This window comes from Phalaenopsis equestris, unplaced genomic scaffold, assembly GCF_001263595.1.
Source record: "Phalaenopsis equestris unplaced genomic scaffold, ASM126359v1 Scaffold000036, whole genome shotgun sequence".
In the NCBI taxonomy this organism is placed as follows: domain Eukaryota; kingdom Viridiplantae; phylum Streptophyta; class Magnoliopsida; order Asparagales; family Orchidaceae; genus Phalaenopsis; species Phalaenopsis equestris.
Genome location: NW_018164478.1, coordinates 2564600 through 2588250, shown reverse-complemented (window position 1 = coordinate 2588250; position 23651 = coordinate 2564600). Strand labels below are relative to the sequence as shown.

Sequence of the window (23651 nt, the reverse complement as noted above, 5' to 3'; positions counted from 1 at the left end):
TGAAGATATGGTGTACCCTAGTTCCAAGTCAACCCCCTGGGTCAATCCTAAAGCCAAGTAATCCTATAGGGACTCTTCTTGAATTCTCTTATAATGATCTTATCTACTAAATGCTAGAGGTTAAGATCATTATGTGGAATTTCAAGTTGAGTAAAAAGAAGAGTTTTGAATTTCCAATGGTGGGGGTACCTTTACTAATTTTCTAAGACTAGTCAATAGGAAAGTCCTATGGCTAGACCTAGGCTACTAAAGAAGTTTCTAGACCTCAACCAAAAGTGAGGTCAACATGCTGACCCCTATATGAGAATCCCATATCATCGAGATGAGATTAGGCTATCGGGCAAAGGGTGCATCACGGCAATCCGATCGATAGCTCACCACTTAACAAGATCAGTTAGATGTGTTCGCGAAATATATCATGGCAGGAACCCTTGACCTCTTTAGAAGTCTTGGAGACTCTTGTGAGGCCGATAGTGATGTTGGGACGAGAATTAGGCTGATGCCTTCTCTTGGTTTGATAGATCTTGGTCCTAGAGGTGTAAAAGAGCTGAAAACGAGTGAACCTAGGCTCACCTTGTGTTCGGCTCGTTTGTATTTCGAGCTCAAAAAGTGTGTTCCTGTTCGGCTCGTTTGTATTTCACGTTCAAAAAGTGTGTTCGTGTTCAGCTCATTTGCTTAGATAGCCGAAAACGAGTTGTTCAAGAACAAAAAGTTGTTTTAACAACCCTAATCACATAGTCATAAGATATTAAGGGTTGGGGCAACATTTAAAAATTATTCTTTATATTAAAACATCATGTGAATCCAATTTAATAATTATTATTATATTTTTAAATTAATACTTTTAATTGATTATATATCTTTGTAGTCTTGTAGTTAATTAACTATTTTTAAATACAACTCATCAATATATATATATATATATAATTGATGAGTGTTTTTCGAGTCAAAACGAGCTGAACATGAACTGTTCGCGAATAACGAGCCATTTTGACAACTCTACTTGGTCCTTGACTCGAATGGCTTTCATTCGGTCGGTTTTGAGTCCCGACCCAAATGAGTCGCCCTTAGTCAATAAGTGTTTAATCTTCAGGTGATGTGATATTTTAACTTTCCTTCATTGGGTCATTTTAACCACACGTTTGTCTCACAATCTGTTGAATTTTCTCAAAATTTATGATGACCTATTTCTGATATACAACCAGAGAATTTCACAATTTAACTGGTGGAAATGCTTATCTAAAATGAATGTAAAAGAAAATTATGCACAAGAATTTTCCAAACAATGTATTTTTATGAATCTTTGCATGTGGAATGCCACTAACTATATCTCTTTTCAAATAATGTTGAAGTTCTGCCCCGCACCGAGTCTTTGATTTGTCTTGTATGCTGTGTCTTCATCAAACAAAGTGAATTTACAAAATGATCCAATTCTCAATCTCGTGTCACCATGGCTTCAAATCTTCTGCTCTCTCCAAGCTTAGCCGGCCGCAACCTTCGACCATAATTAACTACGACAACGCAAACAATATCCACGTGGACTTCATAAATGACAGACCCAAATCATTATTCTTACGCATGTGGGTATGAGTATATATATATATATAAAATAGACTATAGTTATATTAATTAAAATATGCTCTACCGACATACTGAACCGGCTAACCAAGTTTTAATAGCTGATGCAGAAAAGCGGGACGTGAAGAGGTTGAGGAGACAAGGTGTTGGCTCGGCTTGATAAGTGATTCTTAAATAGAGCTTGGTGGGCCGCTAAGACAAGTTCATGTTAGCCTCAATTAGACTCATTAGTATGTGAGTTAGCCCTTTTAAAAAAATATATTAATATAAAACAAACTCAAAAATATTAAATTTGGAGATTTTATCTTTAAGTATTAAAAATATTTAAAAAATATGATTTTAATTTTTTTAAATAATTTTTTATTATTTTTCTTCTAATTACTTATTCTATTATTATTTTATTATATTATCGTCTTAAATTAATATAATCTCTCTTCTAAATTCAACAGGTAAAAATATCAGCAATGCCTCCAAACAGATTTTGGAATTCCTAAGAGAAAAATAATATTTTATTAGACTTATAACTATGGCCATGGAAAAGGAAATAAAGGAATTTTTACATTTATACCACAATTCTTATGCATTTGTATACCTAAACTTTAAAATTTATTGTGTAGACTCACCCCGCCGAACACCTGAAATGTTTCAAAGAACTCCTATGAATTGAGTTAGATGAGAAAAATTTTTAATATTGGAATTGGCAAATAAGATATGTCAGGCGACTGTTCTTCCTGGATGGAAGAACCTATAGGCTACGATTAGGAGAGGGATTGTCGAACTCCCTCCTTGTTACGACCGAGGAATGCTAAACTTCTTTCCTTCTGGGAGCTGAAGATCCTTTTGTCTGAACAACATAACCTGTGTACCAAACTCCCTGCTCCTGGCCAAGAACTGCTATCTAAACATCATGCTACAGTGTCGAATCCTGTAGCAGTCGAATACCTCCCTCCTCTCTTCTGCGGTTCTTGGGTGCCAAAATACCTGAACAACCGAATGACTGTAGCCCAAGTCTTATTTCAAATTCCAACTAACAGTGAACCTGGATATTTGAAGCCCTTGCTGAGCAACCGAATAGAAGAAGGGAAAAAAAATGAATCGCAAAAAGAAACGGGAAAAATAGAGGGAAAACTGTATGAAACGAAATGCCACAATGAACAAACACAATAACACAAGAATTACGTGGTTCGGTTCATAGACCTACATCCACGAAGGGAATCACTACCAAATTCACTATGACAAAAGAAGAATTACAGGCTCATTACATTGAGGAATCATTATATTTCTCTAGATCTCTCTCTCTCTACAAGACCTCTCCCTCAACTCTAAAGTCTCTCCACTTCTTCCTCTCATTGCTGAATTTTCTTCCTCATCTTGATCTTCTTGATCAGATTTTTCTGTCTCCTTTTGGTGGTCTAAACTCCCCACAAGACCCCTCATCTATTTATAAGTAGATAAGATCATCTAAGAGGCATGAAAATTACAAGTATGTCGTTAGCCTTAAAATTAGAGCCGTAACAATTTATATATATGTCATCTCATTTATGTATGAAAAGACCACTCTCTTTTTAAGTTAAAATATTGATATTATTTATGATATGAAACAATTTGGTGACATAAATAATGTAAGGATCAAAGGTTAGGTGTTAGATGTGTAAATACATAAGAATTAGGTGGTATGTCTGTAAATGTCATTAAATTAAGTAGCGTAAGATTTCTTGCATATCTTATTGTTGAACCCAATAATGTAATGAGTTTCCTATTTATAGGTTTAAGGAATACACTAGTATAAATTTATCTTTATGTCCCCACTTTGTATAAAGGAATTTATGGATATTAAAGATAATTAATCAATACATCAAAATAAGTTAAATAAATATTTGCTGATCGCAACGATCTTTTGCTCGTTGGCTCATCTTTGTTCGTTTGTCTTTAATGTGTTGAATCATGAGAGGGTAATATGAGAGCTTCTCGGTCGACTTTATCTATGACTTCTACTAAACCCTGGTTCACCTCCTTTGCTAGCTAGGCGGCAAATAATTCTTCTTTGGGTTGGTCCTGCGAATATCTTTCATCCAGTTTTAATGTCAGTTGGTTTGTCATTTGACTAGACAATTTAATAAGATTATGAGCCACACCTTGACTAGTAAAGCCAAGATAAGGGTTATGCTATATAACCAATAGCTAGAGTCAGTCATTGCATGCCTCTTAATAGGAACATCACTCTTAGAGTTAAAAGTGGACTAATTCACTCATGGGGCCAGATCTAGGAAATGTCGATGGATTTCCAATTCCAATCGATGCTACACTGTAGAATTGTAAATCATGGGCAGGTCATCTAACACATGCTCAGATTATGCAGTATATTGAATGTCTTCCTGTTGTTTTCCTTTTCCCTTGGCGTGTGGACTGTTAATCAATAAGAGGATGATTATGAAGTTCATACGGTGACTGAGTAAATTAAAAGAATAGCTTATATTATTTTAGTACAATCATTGTAATTCCTGGGGATTAGACAGTTAGATTTGTTTTGGCCTTGATGACACCATTTCACAGATATGCTGACAATTCTATCGAAAGTGGGAGTACGTTTTTGTAGCTCCATTACAATAGATAGTTCACTTAATTAAAATGTTGTGGCTGCTAATGTGGGTCAATGCTTTGAGTCAAGTAAATCCAAGTTAGGATAAAAGTTCTTAGCTCAGTATGGCTCAATAGAATACTGAAATATTCACTGTCCTTTCTTAGGTTTGTAACTTTTGTTAAGTAAACCGACCTCAACAAAAATTAGCGCTTAGGCTCTGTCAACCTAGGATTGGTCCTAGTATGACCATTGCACCTAGGAAGGATTGCTAAACCCATCTAGTGTAGATTACAAGAATGGATTGGTGATCACCCTTTGGAGTTTTTAGTTCACTGTTTTCTGTTGTATTTCCAGGTATGATTGAACATTACCTTGAGTAATTGAACTAAATTAGATGCAAATAATATTTTTTTTGTGAAGCTTTTTCTGTCTTAGTCATCGAAAACCTGAAAACAAGTAAGGAAATATTTAATTGTCTTAATACCTTAGAATTTAATGATCTTAGGCTAGTTGAATTTCTTTTATTGGGCTGATTGACTTGATTTTAAGCAGACCAAATTAAGACATTAATTAGCATTCTAGTGAAGAATCAAAACCTTCAATAATACTTCAGATGTTTGATTTAGGCTTATTTGAACTCAGATTGAATCACTTTTAACGTCATTGAGTTAATCTTGTCAAGAGACTCAATCTATATTTTTTGTTGAAATTTGCGCTTGATTATCTTGTATTTGAATTTGAAATTTTTTTTTGCTCAAAATGCATTGAGATTCGTGTCTGATTATAAAAATTTCTTGGTGACACATCAACAAATTTTTTTAAAAATTGAAATATACTTTTTTATGCATAGGTTTATGACATCAAGATGTCAAATTGTAAATATCAAAATTTGGGTGGTACACATGTAATTGTATGGCATCTATGTAAAATTTTCCCTTTTATCCCTCTTATTATTATTATTATTTTTTAGATACAACCGTATAAAATAACTCTTTTAACTGAGACAATTTAGGTTTCGTTTGAGAATGTGGCAGACCTCCGTTCTGTTGAAGAGAATGACGACAAAACTATTGTTGTATGTTTGGTATTTTCCGGTCTCCCCAAGATGCGTCAACCACATAGGTGTTTCCTCACCATTTCAAAATGCTACATCTCTAAGGTCCAAATAGCCTCAAGCAAGGCAATATAGCTGGAGAATGTCCCTTGTTTCCTTTGCTTCCTTCACCTCTCCTCCAGTGCAAATCCCTTTCCTCATCTGAAATCAACCAATCATCAATTTTCTCCAATTCAGGAGAGAAGGGAGGGAGGGAGAGGGAATAGTTTGGTGGGAATCTGAGTACTCTGCTAGCATATTAAGAAGCATGCTTCGGTATAAAGAATCCACCTTCTCACACAGGAAGGAAGCCTTTCTTTTAAAATTAATAAATGTTGATAAGAATAGAATGGGGCTATATTCATCATTTCTTCCTTCAGTTTTAGAAGGCACAAAGAAATTTATATTCAAACAGTAATTGCATTTTATCAAGTGTAATTTCATAACAAAGCCTTAACTGGATTCAGGGGCTGAGATGGTTGCATCTAAAATTAGGATCCAAGTGCCCTATCGCCCAGCAGTGAAAAGAATTTAAAAAGTAGTTATTTATCTTATCCTCTTGTTATTTAGGGACCGCGTGTAAGGCAACATTAATGAACAGGAAAAATTTACGAACATAGACCTCAGTATAAAACATGTGTATTTATTTAAGCAAAGGTGAACCCAATCACGCAAGACTCAGCTACGAGACTTCCGTTGGATCCTTCCTTGTGGATTCGGTTTCCGCCTCTGTTCAACGATTCGCTTCAATCCTCCGTCTCTCTCTCTCTGTCTCTCGCTCGCTCGCTGGCTTACTCACTCTCTCCTTTTTTGGATTCTTCCTCACGATATTGAAGCTTTCGATTATGCTGCAGCGATTTGTTGACAGCGTACTCGCCGTCATCAAGGAGTAAGATTTCTGCTCTTCCTCAACCTTTTGATTTCTTGCTATCTTTTTCCAAATTTGTTTCTCTTGGTATTTTGGATGCATGGAACATCTCTTGTAAAGTTTTCATTTTCCTCGATATTTGATGATCGAGATGTTTCAAGATTCTGTTTTGGGTTTGATAGAGGGTTATCTTGCAGCATTCGATTGTTTGTTTTGGTGGATTGGATTCAAAATTTGATTTAGCTGTAAGATGAAATTAGGGCGAATGAGTTGGTGAAGCAGGCTATTTCTCCTTTTAAACACGTTTGTGCTTTCTCATAAAGAAAACCGTGGATGATCCACTTAGCGGATTCTTTTTCCTTTTTTCTTCTTTTTTTCAGGATTTGATTGCTAAAGATTATAAAATATTTATAGTGGGCAAATTTTCTGTTTGACTTGCGTATTCTACAACTGAGGTGGCGGTGATAGAGGAGAATTATCTTTTCCTGATTAACCGGGGTATTTGACGCAGTTTTCGTCTCTAAATTAGAAACCCGTCTGTTGGCCCTTGATAAAGGGGATTGATTTGGTCACCCTCTTCAATCAAGCATCTACCCTATGTGCGGTACAAATCTATAGCTATGAAATAGAGCTAGTCGCTTTTGTTCTGCACTTGAAATCTCGTTTCTCAAATCTCTTGTTCATATTGGCTTACTAGAAGATTTCATGTTTTTTGGGAGGGCAAAGCAATTTTGTCTGTTTCGAAGATTTTCTTTGCTGGTTTGACAAAGGATTACCTGAAAGGGCACATGTCTTTCTGGAAACTGTAGAAGCCCTAATTGTAAGCTCATTTGGAATGTTGAGCCTTTTGAACGCAGAAGAGGCGTGTGGCTATGATCTTTGTGGAATGCTTGATTTTATTTTTCACTATTTGTAAATTAATAACCATGAAGTCAGCCATGAGTTATTGGTGGCTAATCTTTTTCTAGTAAAGCAAGAGCTTAAACATGGGGGCCAATTCTTAAGGCTTCCAGGTCAAAAGCTAGTTGGCGTCTGAACCATTCATTCTTTGTTTCAGGATATCTGATTAATAACACATTAATTTTCACAGCAAGATAATCTTGATTATGTGTCTCAAGTTGTGAAATTGATGCCGTTAGCAGTTTTCCTTCTTGAAAATAGTGAAAGTTAATTATTATGGTTTGTTTGAAGTAATATAAACGTTTGTAAGGTCAATCATGAAATTATTTCAGAAAAAAAATTTATTCTGTGAAGTTACCATATAATTTGTTTCTGTATAAATGATAGAGTTGTAAATGTTTGGATCGAGAAGCGACTGAACGTTTGTTTAATGTATAAATGATAGAACTGTAAATGTTTGGATCGAGAAGCGACTGAATGTAGCTACATTACAAGAAGGCAAGATAATGCGCTCAATCATATAAGTTGTTCTAGACATTACAATTTCTAAGATTTAGTTGAAAAGTTTTCAGTCGAGTGCTAGTGTGATTCTGATTTGGAAAGCAAAGCTGATAGAAAATTGTCCTAAGCTAACCTTAAAATAATTTCTTTGGTGAATTCTTTCCAATAACATTATCTACCTTCTTTAGCTCCCTTCTTTTGCAGATGTTGTTCCGGTTAAAATCATATATTATGGCAATTTTCCAATATTTCTTACCAGTTAATGCAGTCTGACCTTTCTTTCAACAACAACTTAAGATTAGTTTTTTTCATCAAATTTTGCAGATCAGTGAAGACATTCACATATGAATCTTTGAATAATATTGCAAGGTTTATTAATGGAGCCTCTGCTCTTATGTTGGCCATCCTTCCTGGGAAAGCGAACATTTTAGAGGGCATTTATGGCTGGGAGCTTAGGCCTAGCTTCCGTGGACCTCGACTCCCCCGATGGATGGAGAAGTAAGTTCTTGGTTTTGTGTTCTTTTCTTTTTGATGATAAAGAAGTTCCTCATTTGGCATCTATTATGTTTTCCGCTGTGTAGAGTTATTTGGTTGGATGGAATATTTCCAACTACTCATTACAACAGCTTATTATAACCTTATTTTATTTCAGTAACTGTAAATGGAATGATTAGAGGAAAGTTTCTTGACTGCAGTTTATTTTACTTAGATTTTAAAAACTTTGACGACGAAATTCTAATTTTATCTTGTGATGTTATTTCACATAATGATGCTTATTTCATTAATAATATGAACTAAAATATAGTTTTATTTTTACTGCAAGGTCTCAGTGTTTGTCATGCTAAAATGAACTTTCTCTTGTTTTTGTTCTTGATGGCAGTGGCGTGTCTTCATTCAATCACTTCATACATGAACTTGATTCTGATTCCTCGAGTATTGATTATTCATCCGGAGAAGATGATAATGATGGAGACATTTTTCCAGCTTCTCCTTCTTCATATACCTCTCGTTTGTCTCATGCAAGCAGCTTTTCTAGAAACAACAAACGATTAACATGCATGCTACCAATCGTGTTCTTGATTTCCTTGATATTGTGGCCTTTGAAGTTTCTTTTGAAATTTTCTTTGAGGATTCCATCCTTGATTTATCGTTCAGCTGGATTTAGGACAGGTGGAGATACCTCCAGTGGCATTGATGGAGACCAGTTAAAAAATGACCCACATGCAAATAAGAAGGCAGCCCATCTTAAAGACCAGGTTGTTCAGCGCACTACAGATAGACGGCGAGGAGTGGTTGAAGTAATGGAGAATTCACTGTTCTTCTTCCTCTTATTTTCATAGTACTTATTTTCTTTCTTATAGCTACTTTAATGAGATTAATGATTATTATTTTTTTCAGGATCTTCAACTAGCTATTGAAGTGCTTATTGAAGCAATTTTTGATATCTTCCACAAGGCAGTACATTTTCTTCTTTCGCCATCAGAAGTGTACCAGAAACTTTTAGGGAGTTTGTCTTCTCATGACTTTGATGTACCTGTTCCCACTTCTACCCTTGCTGATGTTGATCCCACTCCTACCGAGAGGCGGACTTCGTTTAGACGGTCTTTGAATACGGATGCGCGTACTTGCCAGGATGTAATTACTGAGCTTGGGTATGAGCTTTTGTTTCAAAATGCTTTATGGCTTTATTGTTTCTTAGTGTTTTTGTTAAAGGCATGTTACGCTTGGTTTGCATAGCATAATTAGTTTTTGTAAATATAGCACATAATTTTGAAGATGGTATTATATCCGGTTGATGTGTTAATTGGAACTTGAGGATTGAGGAAGAAAATACATGTGGTCTACTAGTATATTTAATTTATACTAGTATAAATTATGAGTGAGATCGTAGATGTTAAGCTTGAAGCTTATAGGGTGTTTTGGTAGTTTATATTGCCTTAAAACAAGGAGAACAGTGTCAAAATGGTCCTCTAATTTTTTATAGGGGGCCATTTTAGTCCTAGAGTTTATAAAAACGTCAATTTAATCCCCAATTTTTTTAATATGAGTTGAATTAATCTTCAATGATGACTATTTTAGCCCCACTAAAAGAGTATGGAGACTAATTTATCATCTTTATAAACTCTGGGACTAAAATTGTCCCAAGTAAATAATTAAGGGACTATTTTCGCATTTTACTCTTAAAACAAGTGATCTAAGCATAATTATGGTAGATGCTTATATTTGGACAATTATTAAAAGAAGGAACTTAAAAAAAGGATATTTTTTAACAAGTGCTTGACGAATGAAGCCTTGCAATCATAATGATTTATGAGATTTTCAATGTATGACTGAGGCAAGGCCTTTGAGTATTACATTAGGATTATGCTTCTATCTATTAAGCAAGAAAAAAATGTTGCAGTAGGGTTAAAATAGTTTTCTAAAGAATAGTGAGTTTGTTCCTGAATGCTGTTTTTTTTTTTTACTTTAGTTATGTGTGTTGTGTTTGAGATGTGTAATGAAATATTAAGTTGTTTGCACCATTGATTTATTTTTTTTTAATGTTATCTTGAGGCTAAATATAATGGATTTTATATGATCCGGTCAACCCCATGGCTCGTGCTTAGTCAACAACCAAATGAAGATTCCACTTACCTGTTCTCGAAGATAGAAATCTCCTTTTAACCAATGGAGAAGCCATAAACCAACACACTTTCCTTCATTGATCAGCGTAACCCGATGTTGCCTCTTATTTTGGATGAGTAGATCCCGACAACTAATCCTTATGAGTTTAAGCCTGAAGAAGATAAAATTTTCTGAATAAAAAAATTCAAATCTTTGTGGTGATTGGAAAATTTACTTTCTAATTTACTCACAATTCACTAGATTGATTTTTACAATGAATGCTTCCTTGCAAACTAAATACATACAGTTAATGATGAAAACTATATTTTTCAAAATAACCTTAAGATCTGATTAATTAATGATATTATCAATATAATTTAAGCCTTAATTATATATATAATGAGTTAGTTTTTTTGCTTGGTTTTGTATCTACTTACTTTCAATTGAACTTCACATAAAAAAAACTCTTTAACTTGTAATCTGATATTTGTAAAGGCCACAAACAAAGCTTTGTTTGCAATGAAAAGCAATTTCAGTTTTTGTGAATAGGGTTAAATGAATTAAGTCTTTAAAATATGTTTTTGTATTTATTAAAAGAAAAATGATGGAAAGATGAAACTGAATTTCACATAATGTGGTTACAGGATGGTGCTAACAAATGAATCTACTTCGGAAAGATTCATTATGAATGAAGGAAACTAATTTCAGTTTTCATGATGAAAGAGCACAGAAAGATATATTCATGAACTACGAAACTAAAGCATAAGAAATCAATTTTTTGTAAAATCTGTAAGTAGCACGATTGAAAAATTTTAATTGATCTTACCAAAAAAAAAAAAAAAAAAAAAAAAAAAAAAAGAAAGAAAACTCTTAAAGAACACTATGCTATTTTAGCTCTGCATTCTTCCCAAATGATGCTTTTGAAATTTGCAAAAAAGAAGATGCTTTTGGAAATATTCTCCCAAAAGAATATAGTTTTGCAGTAGTTTGATCTTGCTATGTTTTTGTTACCGAGGGTAAAATGTCGCCAACCATCTCCTGATGCTTGTGTAGAGGATATATAATCTTATTGGAGATCTTGACTATTCAAACAATTGAAGGATAAAAAATCTAGTTGATGGATGACAAGCTTTGTGGTACTTGCTAGATGAAGCAATGCGATGATTAGTTGATCTGTCAGTGAGAGAGCCTTTGTGTCAGTTCATCAAATAGGAGAGTCACAGATGTTATTGACCTAATTTAAGTACCGCATCTTTCATTTTTTGAGATTTTTCTGATCCTATCATTTTTTATTTTGACTTGAAACTAGGCATTTGCCAAAGTAACTCTCATGCTAGTACGACATTATTGCGATTCATCGAGCTTGAATCATGTGCTTTTGGCAAGAGACTGTTGGTGTTAATTAGGTGCATAAGATATCATCTAGGGTGATGTAGGTATTGTGTAGCACAGTATAGTGCCTATCTCTTAGATTTTGGTGCGGATCTTGGTGTTGATAAATTTTGCGTGGATAACCTAACTAAAGACTAATAAGAGGCTTAGTTTGCTTGTGATGATGTGGCACATATGCGAGATCGCCTCTAGTCTAGCCTTAGCTAAAGTGTTTACATCAAGGAGCTCTTATTCGAGGGAATGAGGGCATTTCTTGCTTTCAAACTTTTTTTAGCATCAAGCTTTCTCAATAATTTCACTGATAAAACCATGGAGAGGAAGGCTTGTAGGTCTTTGTTTTGTTTCTTATTCTTCTTAAAAGGGGTTAAGGTAATGAAATATTTCAAGAATCTTTAAGTCATTTTCTCATAATATTTTTAGAAGACAAGAGGTTTCGGTTTGCACATTGCTAACATATATAAAATTGGAGTTTGAAATGTGTTAAACACCTAATTTAAGGTGATTTGTTAATGATTAGCATATTTGGTAGTGTATTATGGATATAAATTTGAAACTTTAAGAATAAATTTTAGTGGAATATTGCCAAATTTGATCACTAATATCTTTTGTTGTGAACTTAAGCACAAGCTAATAATATTGAAAATAAGTGTCTTTTTGTTTTTTACATTTGCTTCATCTTTGATAAAACTATTTACAAACGCGATGGTTTTTTTATAACAGTTCAAGCTAACACTTTGTACGGGCCTTTAGTTTCTTTAAGCGACTTCCAATTCAGTTTCTTCACCGCATTTTAAATGTTAAGAGAGCTTACAAACTTGTGCATATTTTTCAGGTAAATGATTCTAGACTTCTTAAGTATGACGCCCATTTTAGTTTCAAACTACTTAGATGTGAAATTTAACTCACTCAATTTAAACCAATTTGGTTCCTGTATTGAATTTGTTGTTTACTTAGATGGAAACTGGCAGGTAAAACTTTCCATAAGTGCATTTTAAACATTTTAGGATCAATCTCAAAGCTTAATAATAACTTATTCTAATGAGATTGACCTTATAATTTCAATTTTCACTTTTGGAAGACTGATCTAAATCCACACCATTCTTGACATCACAACTATCATGAAGGACACTAGAACTGCAACAAGAGAATTGAATTGCTAGAAAGCAAACTTAGGAATCAACTTATCGTAACTCGACTTCAATCATTAACCTGGTCAATCCCATCAAGTTTTCAAGTGCAAGTAAAGGCTCACCATCAAAATTAGGGATACTATCAATATTGACATTCATATTAGTATTTTGAAGACTTTGATCACTCTTAATAAACACACAACTTGCTCAAAGACATCATTTTCATTTCAGAATGGGACTTAAAATAAGTTGATTTATCATGTCCAAAAATCTTACAAGCTTTTTAGTGGGAAGGAAAATTTTAAAATTCTTTTTTTTTTCTCCAATAATTCCATCTTTAGGTTTAGATCTTTATTTCCATTACCAAGGGAACTGAAACATTACTTTCCACCATAACTCTAGTTACTAAAGTTTTTGATATTTTGGCTATAGCAAGTTTTATTTGAATAGGTTTACAAGAAATAGAATCAAGTATAGCGATTTTTGATTAAAAAAATGCATGAAGTTGAGAGAAAACCACTCAAAAGAGGGTGATAGATGGGTCATTAGATAGGTCAAAGAAAGACGACAACCAACATGTGCATTGGAAACCCATTACATGGTAGGATCCACTTTAGAAAAACTTGAATAATAAGCCTTAAAAATAACTTGACGGGCACCTAATGAGAGTTATAGAAGACCAAAAGCATTTTCACCACTGAAAGCCAAAATAAACCATTATGAGTAACCTCTAAGTTTGCTTATCCATGGGTAAATTTTGCAAATGAAGTGAAAGAAGGAATAGCTAATTTTATAATTTATGAAGCTTCTAAAAAAATGCGATTGAGTTTACCATGATTGAGACATTGTGATTGCTATTGGAAAATTGATAGAAGTCTTGCAGGGTTTAGGGTCTCCAAACTGACAGTGGGAGAAAAAAAATTTCTCACCCCAATAGCTTTAACATAAGAATTGAAGGCCTAGCAACCACCACTTATAGGACCACATGGGCACTTGAAAAAAAAAAAAATCAGTTTATAGGACCACATGGGCACTTGACCACCACTTATAGGACCACATGGGCACTTGAAAAAAAAAAAAATCAGTCAATGAGGAATTACGAGCGGCAAACAAATCAAAGGCCGCGTCAATATGCATAGACACCAATAACTCCATCATAAGGTGTAAGAAGAGGAGCATCATATGAAACTGATGGGATGGGAGGCAAGGTGAGGAGAGGTAAGGCTGTGGAAATAGAGAAGGCAGTAGATGACACACTCGAAGAGTATATGGCAGAGCTACGACATGCGAATGAAAGAAAGAAGATTGCATAACAAGTTGAACCTCTGGGGATCTTACAGACGAGAAAACACTGGCCCAACCCCTGCACTAAGAGCCTGAAATGATGGGGATGATGATTGAAGATGAGCAACAAGGAGCGAAAGATATGTGCAGCCTTCGAGAGAAAGAAGTGTGAGAGTTAGCAGGGAGCTGATGCCATGAGTGAGCCACACAAAGTAAAGAAGAGCAGTGGCCATAAGTAGAGGGAAGAGCAGCGACACCAGTGCACTGTAGCATCAAGGCAGAGCAAGCACCACTAAGACAATGAGAACAAACAGCAAGGAGGGGGCCATATGGGTGATTTTCGTTTGTTTTTGTTTTTGTTTTGTTTTGTTTGTTTGTTTGTTTATTTTTTTTATTTTTATTTTTTGACATCAAATGGCGTTTTTCAATTGTAATGTTGTTGTTTTAGGCTCTGAAGGCATATTTTTTCCATTTTATGATCTCTAGAAACTTAATAATTTTGTGGAACTAGTAAACCTATGAATCACGGCCAAGGGTCATTGTATTGTGACATACTCCTGGATGCTGGGACGTTTGAAACTTCTTGTTGTACATGCCACCTGATGTGTCTAATTTTAACTTATTTTAAAAGAAAATTCATATTCTCGCTAAGCACCTTGGATAGTAAGGGGAAAATATTTTATGTTTATTTTAAAAGTCAATGTCATTTTAACTCATTTATGTGCATATCATTATTTTTTTTAAGTCTCTTATTTTCTCTTTGTAATCAACTTTTATTTGATGTTCTAACTGCTTGATGAATTCCCAACCTTTTGGGCTTTGTTTCCATTTGCATGCTTCCACTCTTGTCCTCCTTTCCCTCATATACGCCTTTAAAATTGATGCAGCTTGATGTACAAAGATTTTGCTTAACATATAACCATGTATATCAGGTTGATATATTTGGAAGGATATTATCAAAGGTTGTGTTATTTAGCTAATGAAAAAAAATAGCAGAATTTGACTAAAGATGATATCCGAGCAGAGCTTCCAAATTTTGTTTATTTTCTTCATCTTTTGTTGTTATGCCGCCTTGTTCTTAAATTAATTTTTCTTATTGTTGTTTGAATACACACTATAGATATCCTTACGAGGCCATTCGTGTGGTTACATCTGATGGATATGTTCTGCTCCTTGAGAGGATCCCCAGGTATAAGCTAGTGCTAAGTTCTCTTTAACTACTTTAATTATGTTAATGTTGAACTTATTGGGCCACGTTATTTGCTATTTTATAGGCGTGATTCACAGAAGGTTGCTTACCTCCAACATGGAATATTGGATTCTTCAATGGGGTTAGTATTTCTTATTATTTTGACCTATATATTGATTTATGATTTATTGAGATTTTTTCTCTCTTTGTGGAATTTTCAGTTGGCTGCTGTTTTGACCGTTCTGATAACATTTTAAATGCGGCCATAGGTTTTGCTTAGCTTTATATTTGTTAGCAGGCTAGTCTGAAGTTAAAACCTCTTTTTGTGGATGATTTTTTACATTGCTCTTTTTATAAGCACATGAGTTTTTGTGTGCTGCAAAGTGTAGAGCGGAATAGTGAAAATCATTTAAAAATGGATTGGAGCATGGAAAAGATACAAACACAGCATATTTTTTTTTCCTTCCAATAGATGTTGTAACTTGGAGGCATGATCTGAATGAGCTTTAACTAAACTCAAAATTTGTATGTAATATGAAACGTGAGGTTTAGGGCTTGTTTAGTATCAATTTTATTTTTATGTTTTTGTTTTTATTTTTTCCTTTGTTTTGAAATATTTTTTGTTTAGTGTGCTTTTCACATGTTTTTATTTTTTATTTTCTTAAAACAAATAAACATATTTTTGAAAATAGTCAAAATAACTTTTTGGATATTTTTGATATTTTAAAAAACAGTAGTATCTTAATCAAATATCTCCAAAATATTTTGTTTCAAATCAAAACATAAACAAAATAAATTAAAAACAAAATTGATCCCAAATGGTCCATTAGTTTTATGAAGATTTTCGCAAAAATTAATGTTTCTTGGAAAGTCTAACTCAATGCCAAGTCAAGGGCCTACTAATTATGTTTATTGCTTATATATAATATCTTTATTTGTGGTATATATCACCATTTTATTGTAATAGATGTCTCAGAGTTTTTTGTTATTCTCCACTACTGGTGGTATTTTTTTTTCTCTTCACTCTAAATATGTTTGAGTGCGGAATTGGTGGGGTCAGTGCTCACGTAGGTAGGTTTTATTGTACAAGCCCTTCCATTGATGCAATATCATGATTTTTATTTTTTATTTTTTGGCTTTCTTGTTGTGATTTATTTATCATGCTATTAGAGGGATCTACGTATATTATGATGGAAATTTGTTAAGTTAATGCTAGCCGAAACTATATAAAATGAATTGTAAGAGGAATATGCTTTGCATTAGATTTTCTTTTTATTTTGTGTTAACATTACCTATGCGTTGATTCTATTGGGAATGATCTATATCTTCTAATGTTTTGACATTATTTTTAGGTTTGATTTTTGGTTGCTAGTTATTAAGATTCAACTCTTGAATATCCCTTATCACTTTTTTCCATCCATTCATTGTGGAAAATTCTTGTCCAAAAATTCTTGTTGTTCATATTGTAGACTTTTTGCAGCTCTTTGATGGGAGAAGTCTTGCTATTTTGATTTCCGCATTATGGTTTAGGGCGAAATACATTGATTTTATGTGGTGGTACTGTTGTTGGAAGGAGTTGGATGCTCAGTCTGTTGTAACACGTGCATAATACCACTGTTCCTTTGTTGTTTCTTTGTTTCCTTCAACACCCGATCAATCCTATGGCTTATGTATTGTTGCAAACTTCATTGGAGTTATTTTCCCCTATTTTTCTGTAAAATACTGGTGGCATGCTAAAACCTTTTTATTTTGCTCAAAATGAGCTAGAAACTTGTCGTTTATGTTGGAATTTATATTATTGAATTGAAAATTGCAATTTTTGTTGGTTTAGAAGGATTCTAAGGAATTATTATTTTCGGTCCTTTGTTGGCTATAAATTAAGTCTCTGAAGTATTTAAAATTCATACTACATTATGTATTGCACTATAATTCATTTTTCTTCAATTTCCCATCTAAATTGATCGAATTTGTATTCTTCGAGTACTTTTTAGTTATTGACAAGTATAAGAGTGAGTCTGCTGACTCAATACATAAGAGTGAGTCTGCTGACTCGGCATCAATGATGAAAGTTTCACAAGTGTTGTTGCCAAATCTGCCTTCAAGCTTATGAATTTAATAGTTAATGCAAAGTAGTATGGTTAAATAAAACAAAACATCCTAGACCCTAAAAATTAAACATGCCCCAATCTTAGTTGTTACCCATGGACCGCTTCTCCACTCGAGGCTACACTTTCACCCATACCTTGGTGCTAACTCATGTCTCATTCTCTCTTTCATGTCGTACATTTTATGCACACATGCACAATTCATGAATGTTGCTTTTTCATTATGTGAATTGTTGGTTACCCGCAACTTTCAATTGTACTTTTGCTCCCATGCAATGCGCCCTTGCACACTTCATAACTAGTAATTCTAAGCCCACACATGGCCTACTCTCCTCATTTGTAACCCATTGCACCCGTGTCTCTCTTTTCACCACACTTCAAAAGTTTTGCACTTGCACATATGCACATAACCAATGCATGTTACCTTTTTTATTTTTTCCACAACCACTAGCTTTCTTTGCTCACCCGTAAATCATTCTTTATTTTGCTCTCCTAGAACTTCAATTTGATCTTATTTTTGCACGCAATGCACTCGCTATAACTAGCAATACCAGGCTCACTATATGAGCCAAATTTTTAGGGCTTGAGAATCTAATGATTTGCACAACCTTTTAGCTTTAAGCTACCTTTTGGATTAATTTCAAACAGTGTCATGACATAGCATTTTTATTTCAATTAATAAAAGCCCTATACTATCTACCATTAAATTGAATGATACAAATTGACGCATGGTCGAGGGCTTTCTTGATACCGGAGTTAACTCAAACCACGATGCAAGACTCAAATTTAGTAATAACTTAAAAGAACGATTACAACGATGACTCAAAAAAGAAGGAAGACACCACATAAAATCAAAATATAAAATAAAACATTACAAACAAAGACGACAAATAAAGACATAACAAGCTCAACGAGGAGGGAAACCGTAGAGATATTGCTGGATCGGCGGTTGCGGTGAAGGCCGGAGCGATGTGGGTGAAAGAGGGCAGTAAGTCGATACGACATTTTCACAACTGCCACTTCGATTATTAGGCTGCAAACTTTACCTTTTACTGTACATTTCATGCGAAAGATGATGTTTTAGCGATGATTGATCACGTGCTGGTTTTGACTGTAAGACTCGTCGTATGACTAATAATTCACATGTGTCCTCGGGAAGCTAAAGTGCTTCGTCAGTATTGTCATCTTCCTCCTCATCCTCGCTTTCCTCCACGACACGTTCGTCTGTAAAAGATACAATTCGGCTAGTGGGACAACTGAAGGCGATTTGGCTGATACCATGGCATCTAAAACACTTTCTGGCTTGCAGGGCCGGATGAGCTTCCCTTCTTTACTTTCTTACTGCTTTGGTCGGAAGCCCTATTGTTCCCTTCTCGAGTTTCTTACGCTGGCTGGCATGAGCTTGGGTGAGCTTTCCTTCCAGACACTGGTTTCCCCGTTCCGGGCATGCCTTTGTTGGTTGTTGTCATTGCTGGGGTTGGTTTGTATGAGGCTTGCTGTCGGAAGGAAGACTGTGGTTTGGCTTGCTTCCGTTGCCTTTCAACTTTCAAGGCTAAGATTTGGATGTCAATCAATAACCAATAGGGTTGTAATTGAACTACATTGCCAATGGCGGGCTTCAGGCCTTCGAGGTAGCAAGCGATGATATGCTTCTCTTGTTCGACTAAATCACACTTTATTTGTAACTGATTGAATTTGGCTTCGAATTCCTTGACAAAAATCTCTCTCTGTTATAGGTTGTGGAACTTCAGGAATTTATCTTGGCGGTAGTGTGGGGGCATGTATTTCCATAGTAAGGTTTTCTGCATTTTGTCCCACTTATTTATTTTGTCACTATCGCCCCTTATTCGCTGTCGTTGTAGGTTATCTCACCTTACGAGGCGTTCTTTTTTAGTTTAATAGTTGATAGTATGGTCCTCTTATCTTTAGGTATTTCCTTATATTTGAAAGTTCGTTTGACTGCTCGCAGCCAATCAAGAAATTCATATGGATCCATACCTCCATCAAATTCGGAGAAATCTACTTTAATGTTGAAGTCGCAGTGGCCTGTGGGTTTTTCCTGTGGCCGCCTCTGGTATTGGATGTCAAGACGACATGGTCGGTATTCAACGTGTCGAAGTCGCGGTGGCCTGAGGGTTTTTCTTGTGGTTGCCTCTGGTATTGGATGTCAAAACTGCATGGTCGTCGGTATTCAATGGATTTTGATCGTCATCCATGTCTTCTTGTCGGCTCTTTAGGTCACGATCGAGCTGACTTCTCCATGGGTCCCTTCATCGAGTTCTGTTAATTGTTATTGTAGAGGTCCAACGTTACAATCCCTTTTACAAATAACCACCTAGATTGTTTCTATATTCCCTATTTACAATTAAACCCCTCAAAATAAGATACAAATCTTAACAACATTTATAATCTTCACTCCCTCAATTGACTGCCTGAAATTTCAATGACTTTGATGAGCTCAAACAAGTCCAATTATGCTGCAGAAGTCTATGGGATAGCTCAAAGCAGCGAAATAATTCATTCGACTTTTACAAGGAGATTGAACAGTTGAAACATGTAGAGATTACCCAGATCAATAAGCTTCAAAACTGATTATAAAATTTACTAAACTTTCTAAATTCATTTATTCTCAGATTTGATTTTGAGTATAAATAAACAGATTCCATCACTTTGTAGAATATACTACGAACAATGCATATTTTCACTAACAATCTCAAGTCATGCAAGATAGCCAATTTGAAATGCTCGTTTCTTTCTTTAAAGTATTTATATAATCTTAAATGGATTGGTTTATTTAGAGGAAATATATTTATTCATGCAATTACTATCCATGTTACAATCCTAAGATTGAGCTTATCTGATCCATTATTTGTTGGCTTTGTTTCAGTTGGGTTTCCAATGGCGTGGTTGGTTCTCCTGCATTTGCAGCCTATGATCAAGGTTGGTAACCTTTCTGAAATGGCAGTCATACGAATTCGATTTAATGAGTAAAGTGTCAAAAAGACCCTTGACTATTTACAGGGGCCGGCTTAGTAAATTAGTCCCCGGACTCTTTAAATTGGAGCGAAAATAATCCTTTGTGAGGACTATTTCAGCCTATATTAAATGGGTCTCGGGACTAAATTGACACTTCTATAGATTCGATACTTGTCTTAAATGACTCCCCTTGCAAAGTGGTAAGGGACAATTTTGACACTTTTCTCATGATTTAACCATATTGAATGTTATAAAATCATCAAGTTGATTTGCATTAATTTTACGTTGGTATTCTCTAAAATTTTCAGGTTATGATGTTTTCCTTGGGAACCTGCGTGGTCTAGTTTCAAGGGAGCATGTTGACAAAAACATTTCTTCACGCTTGTAAGTCATCCTAGTCATTCTTTGTAAGACTGACGTGAATACAGTCGTAGAAGACTTAGAGACATGTTAGTTAGAATTTCAAATCATTAGCCTACAGGTGTCCCCGTTGGTGAGGATCTTCCGGGCTTTCCATAGGGTTCTGAGTTCAAGACTGGCATTGGGGTTGTCATTTTTTTTGTGCGTTGTCACTCAAATTCGATAAAAAAAAAAGGAAAATTTACGTACATACCACCCAATTCTGGTGTATTTACATCCGTAATGCTTGAAGTTTCATATTTGCTCTTATTACACTTTGTTGTCATATATTTATTGAAAATGTGCATCACTTTTAAAAGTTAGTAGTGATGGCATTTTGATATGACATTAATGGTTTGGGTGTTTCCTACAAATACATAGAAATTGTTTGGTATGTATGCAAATTACCCCGAAAGAAGAAAACCTAGTATTTGCAAATTACATCTATTAGGCATCATCTGAAGGATGACTAGTTCTAATGGGGCCTTTTTGTCTTTCAAGATTTTATTCAGATAATTGCCTCGTTTTATATAAGAATTGTTAGTTATGGCATCGTTTGAGTTGAGATGTGTTTAGTTGCTGAGTGGAATATAGAAGGTTAGAGTATTTACATATATTCCACTCAATTCCTATTCATTTACTTATCTAACACCTAAACTTCAATTTTTACATTTATGCGCCTACTTACCTGTTCATAAAAGGTCTACTTCAAAAGTTAAAATGATGGTATTTTTTATGTGATGTGAAAGTTTGGGTGGTATTAATGTAAAAATTATATTTTAGCTGTTAAAAATGTAAATAGGTAGGAATTGGGTCATATGTATGTAAATGCTCCTAAAAGGTTTAGCAATTTCTCTGGCTCGTACTCTCTGCTCTATCCTTCCCATTGATGAAGTATATTAGTAGCTATTCCAAAACATACTGCCTCAACTCCATTCCATATGACAATAGAACATCAATCAGTCGCATTTAAATCAACTTCATGCATTAATGCCAACTTTAGCCCTTCCTAAATATTTGCCTCCACTTTAATCCAGGTATTGGAAATATTCGATCAACGAGCACGGAACCAAAGACATGCCTGCAATTATCGATAAAATACATGAAATCAAAACATCCGAGCTATCATCACATCTCAATTCCGAAGATTTAGTTGTGGGTCCTCATCCCTATCAACTCGGCGTAGTCTGCCACAGCCTCGGAGGAGCGGTGATGCTGATGTACATCATCATGCGCCAGATAGAAGCGAAGCCCCATAGATTATCGAGGATGATTTTACTCTCTCCTGCTGGCTTTCACGAAAACTCCACATTTGTGTTTACCATAGCAGAGCATCTCATTCTACTACTCGGTCCGATCCTTGCACCTATCGTCCCTGGACTTTACATACCCACGAGGTTTTTCCGCATGCTGCTGAACAAATTAGCGCGGGACTTCTATAACTATCCCGCACTAGGCGGACTCGTTCAAACTCTAATGAGCTATGTTGTTGGTGGCGATAGCTCAAACTGGGTGGGGGTGCTCGGGTTGCCTCACTACAACATGGATGATATGCCCGGTGTGTCCCTTCATGTTGCTATCCACTTAGCGCAGATAAAACGAGCAAAGAGGTTTATCATGTATGATTATGGAAGCGAAGCTGCCAACATGGAGGCATATAATTCGCCAGAACCATTGGATCTTGGGCAGTATTATCATCTCATTGATGTGCCTATAGATCTGGTGGCTGGAAGAAAAGATAAGGTGATAAGCCCATCCATGGTGAGGAAGCACTACAGGCTGATGAAAAGGGAAGGGGTGGAGGTTTCCTACAATGAGTTCGAATACGCACACCTTGACTTCACGTTTTCACATAGGGAAGAGCTTCTGGCCTATGTTATGTCACGGCTTTTGCTCGTCGGCTCATCGCAGAAGCTGCAAGGGGAGCAGGACTCCATTAGGTTTAAAAGATCAACTAAAATTTTTTCAAATAGTGTACGGAATAATGAGTATGGCCAACAGGATGAAATCAGACCCGTGGAGTGAGCTTTGGCTTATATAAGCAGCTTTAGGGCTCAATGGGTGAGATAAATTTGTGTCTGTATATTACATCAATAAATTGTTGTGGTTTTGGCATTCGGAAGTCAGCGCTGAGAGCCGGAGTCTGTCATGACCTCTAGTACTTGGTGGTGGTGATATGGAATGTCAAAGGGGAATGTTTTTGTCCTTTCCCCATATGTAACTTTAACAAATTCGGTAGACTTTAATGTAAATTACAAAAACTTCCAGGATATTCTGTAGTTAACAGTTATTTAAGTGCAATATCATTACAATTTTACATTCTGGATGCTTGGAAAAATATGCAATTATTATTTCTTATTTTCAGAATGACAGGATAATTTATATAGGTGGACTGATTTGAAGTGGAGTGAGGGTGTTATTTCTTTTATTTTGATGTGAGGCTAAAATGAATGATGAAATATTCATTGAATATTAATTGTTCTTTTAATTATTACCTTATTTTTCAGCCATCAATTGTTTTCTACCAACCATTATTTAATTGTCTGCACGGTTTGTGTAAGATGTTACAAGACGTTTAAAGATTGATGGGTATTGAAAGTGTGTTTGAGGATGAGAGTTAGAGATTCTTATTACTATGAGCATAATCTATGCTAGGGAAATGCTTTATTTATTTCATGTAATTATTCTTATTTATAACAAAGTCCCTCTTATCCTAAATTTGTTATTACATATATTTTCTGTCGCCACATCAATCATGTTGCCGCTTCAAATAAAAAAGATGTGAAGAATTTATGAATTCATAAAGCTTATATTACAAATATAGGCAGTAGTATTGCATCAAGCATCTGCCATGTTGCTGAATGTATCCAGGAAAACTTTTGCTCCAAGATTGAAGGTGTTTTTAGATGACCATCACACGATTTTACTTAGAAGCAACCGCCTCATTCATCCAACTTTCAAATTCTCTCAAAATCAAAATTCAATATTCATGATAAAATCCCAACCCATAAATATCATTTTTATCAAATTTTCAATGATTTGATCATGACA

At 35.0% G+C, this 23651-nt stretch overlaps 1 protein-coding gene across 1 annotated transcript; it reads left to right on the top strand.

The window, feature by feature from the left end:
- Nucleotides 1-5887: 5887 nt before the first annotated feature.
- LOC110018777 lies at nucleotides 5888-22901 on the top strand. Its single transcript, XM_020716212.1, has 9 exons — nucleotides 5888-6141; nucleotides 7846-8019; nucleotides 8402-8819; nucleotides 8920-9173; nucleotides 15052-15120; nucleotides 15206-15262; nucleotides 20113-20165; nucleotides 20510-20585; nucleotides 21638-22901. The coding sequence occupies exons 1-9, from the start codon at nucleotides 5888-5890 to the stop codon at nucleotides 22623-22625; spliced, it is 2343 nt and encodes a 780-aa protein (XP_020571871.1). The 3' UTR covers nucleotides 22626-22901.
- Nucleotides 22902-23651: the final 750 nt, after the last annotated feature.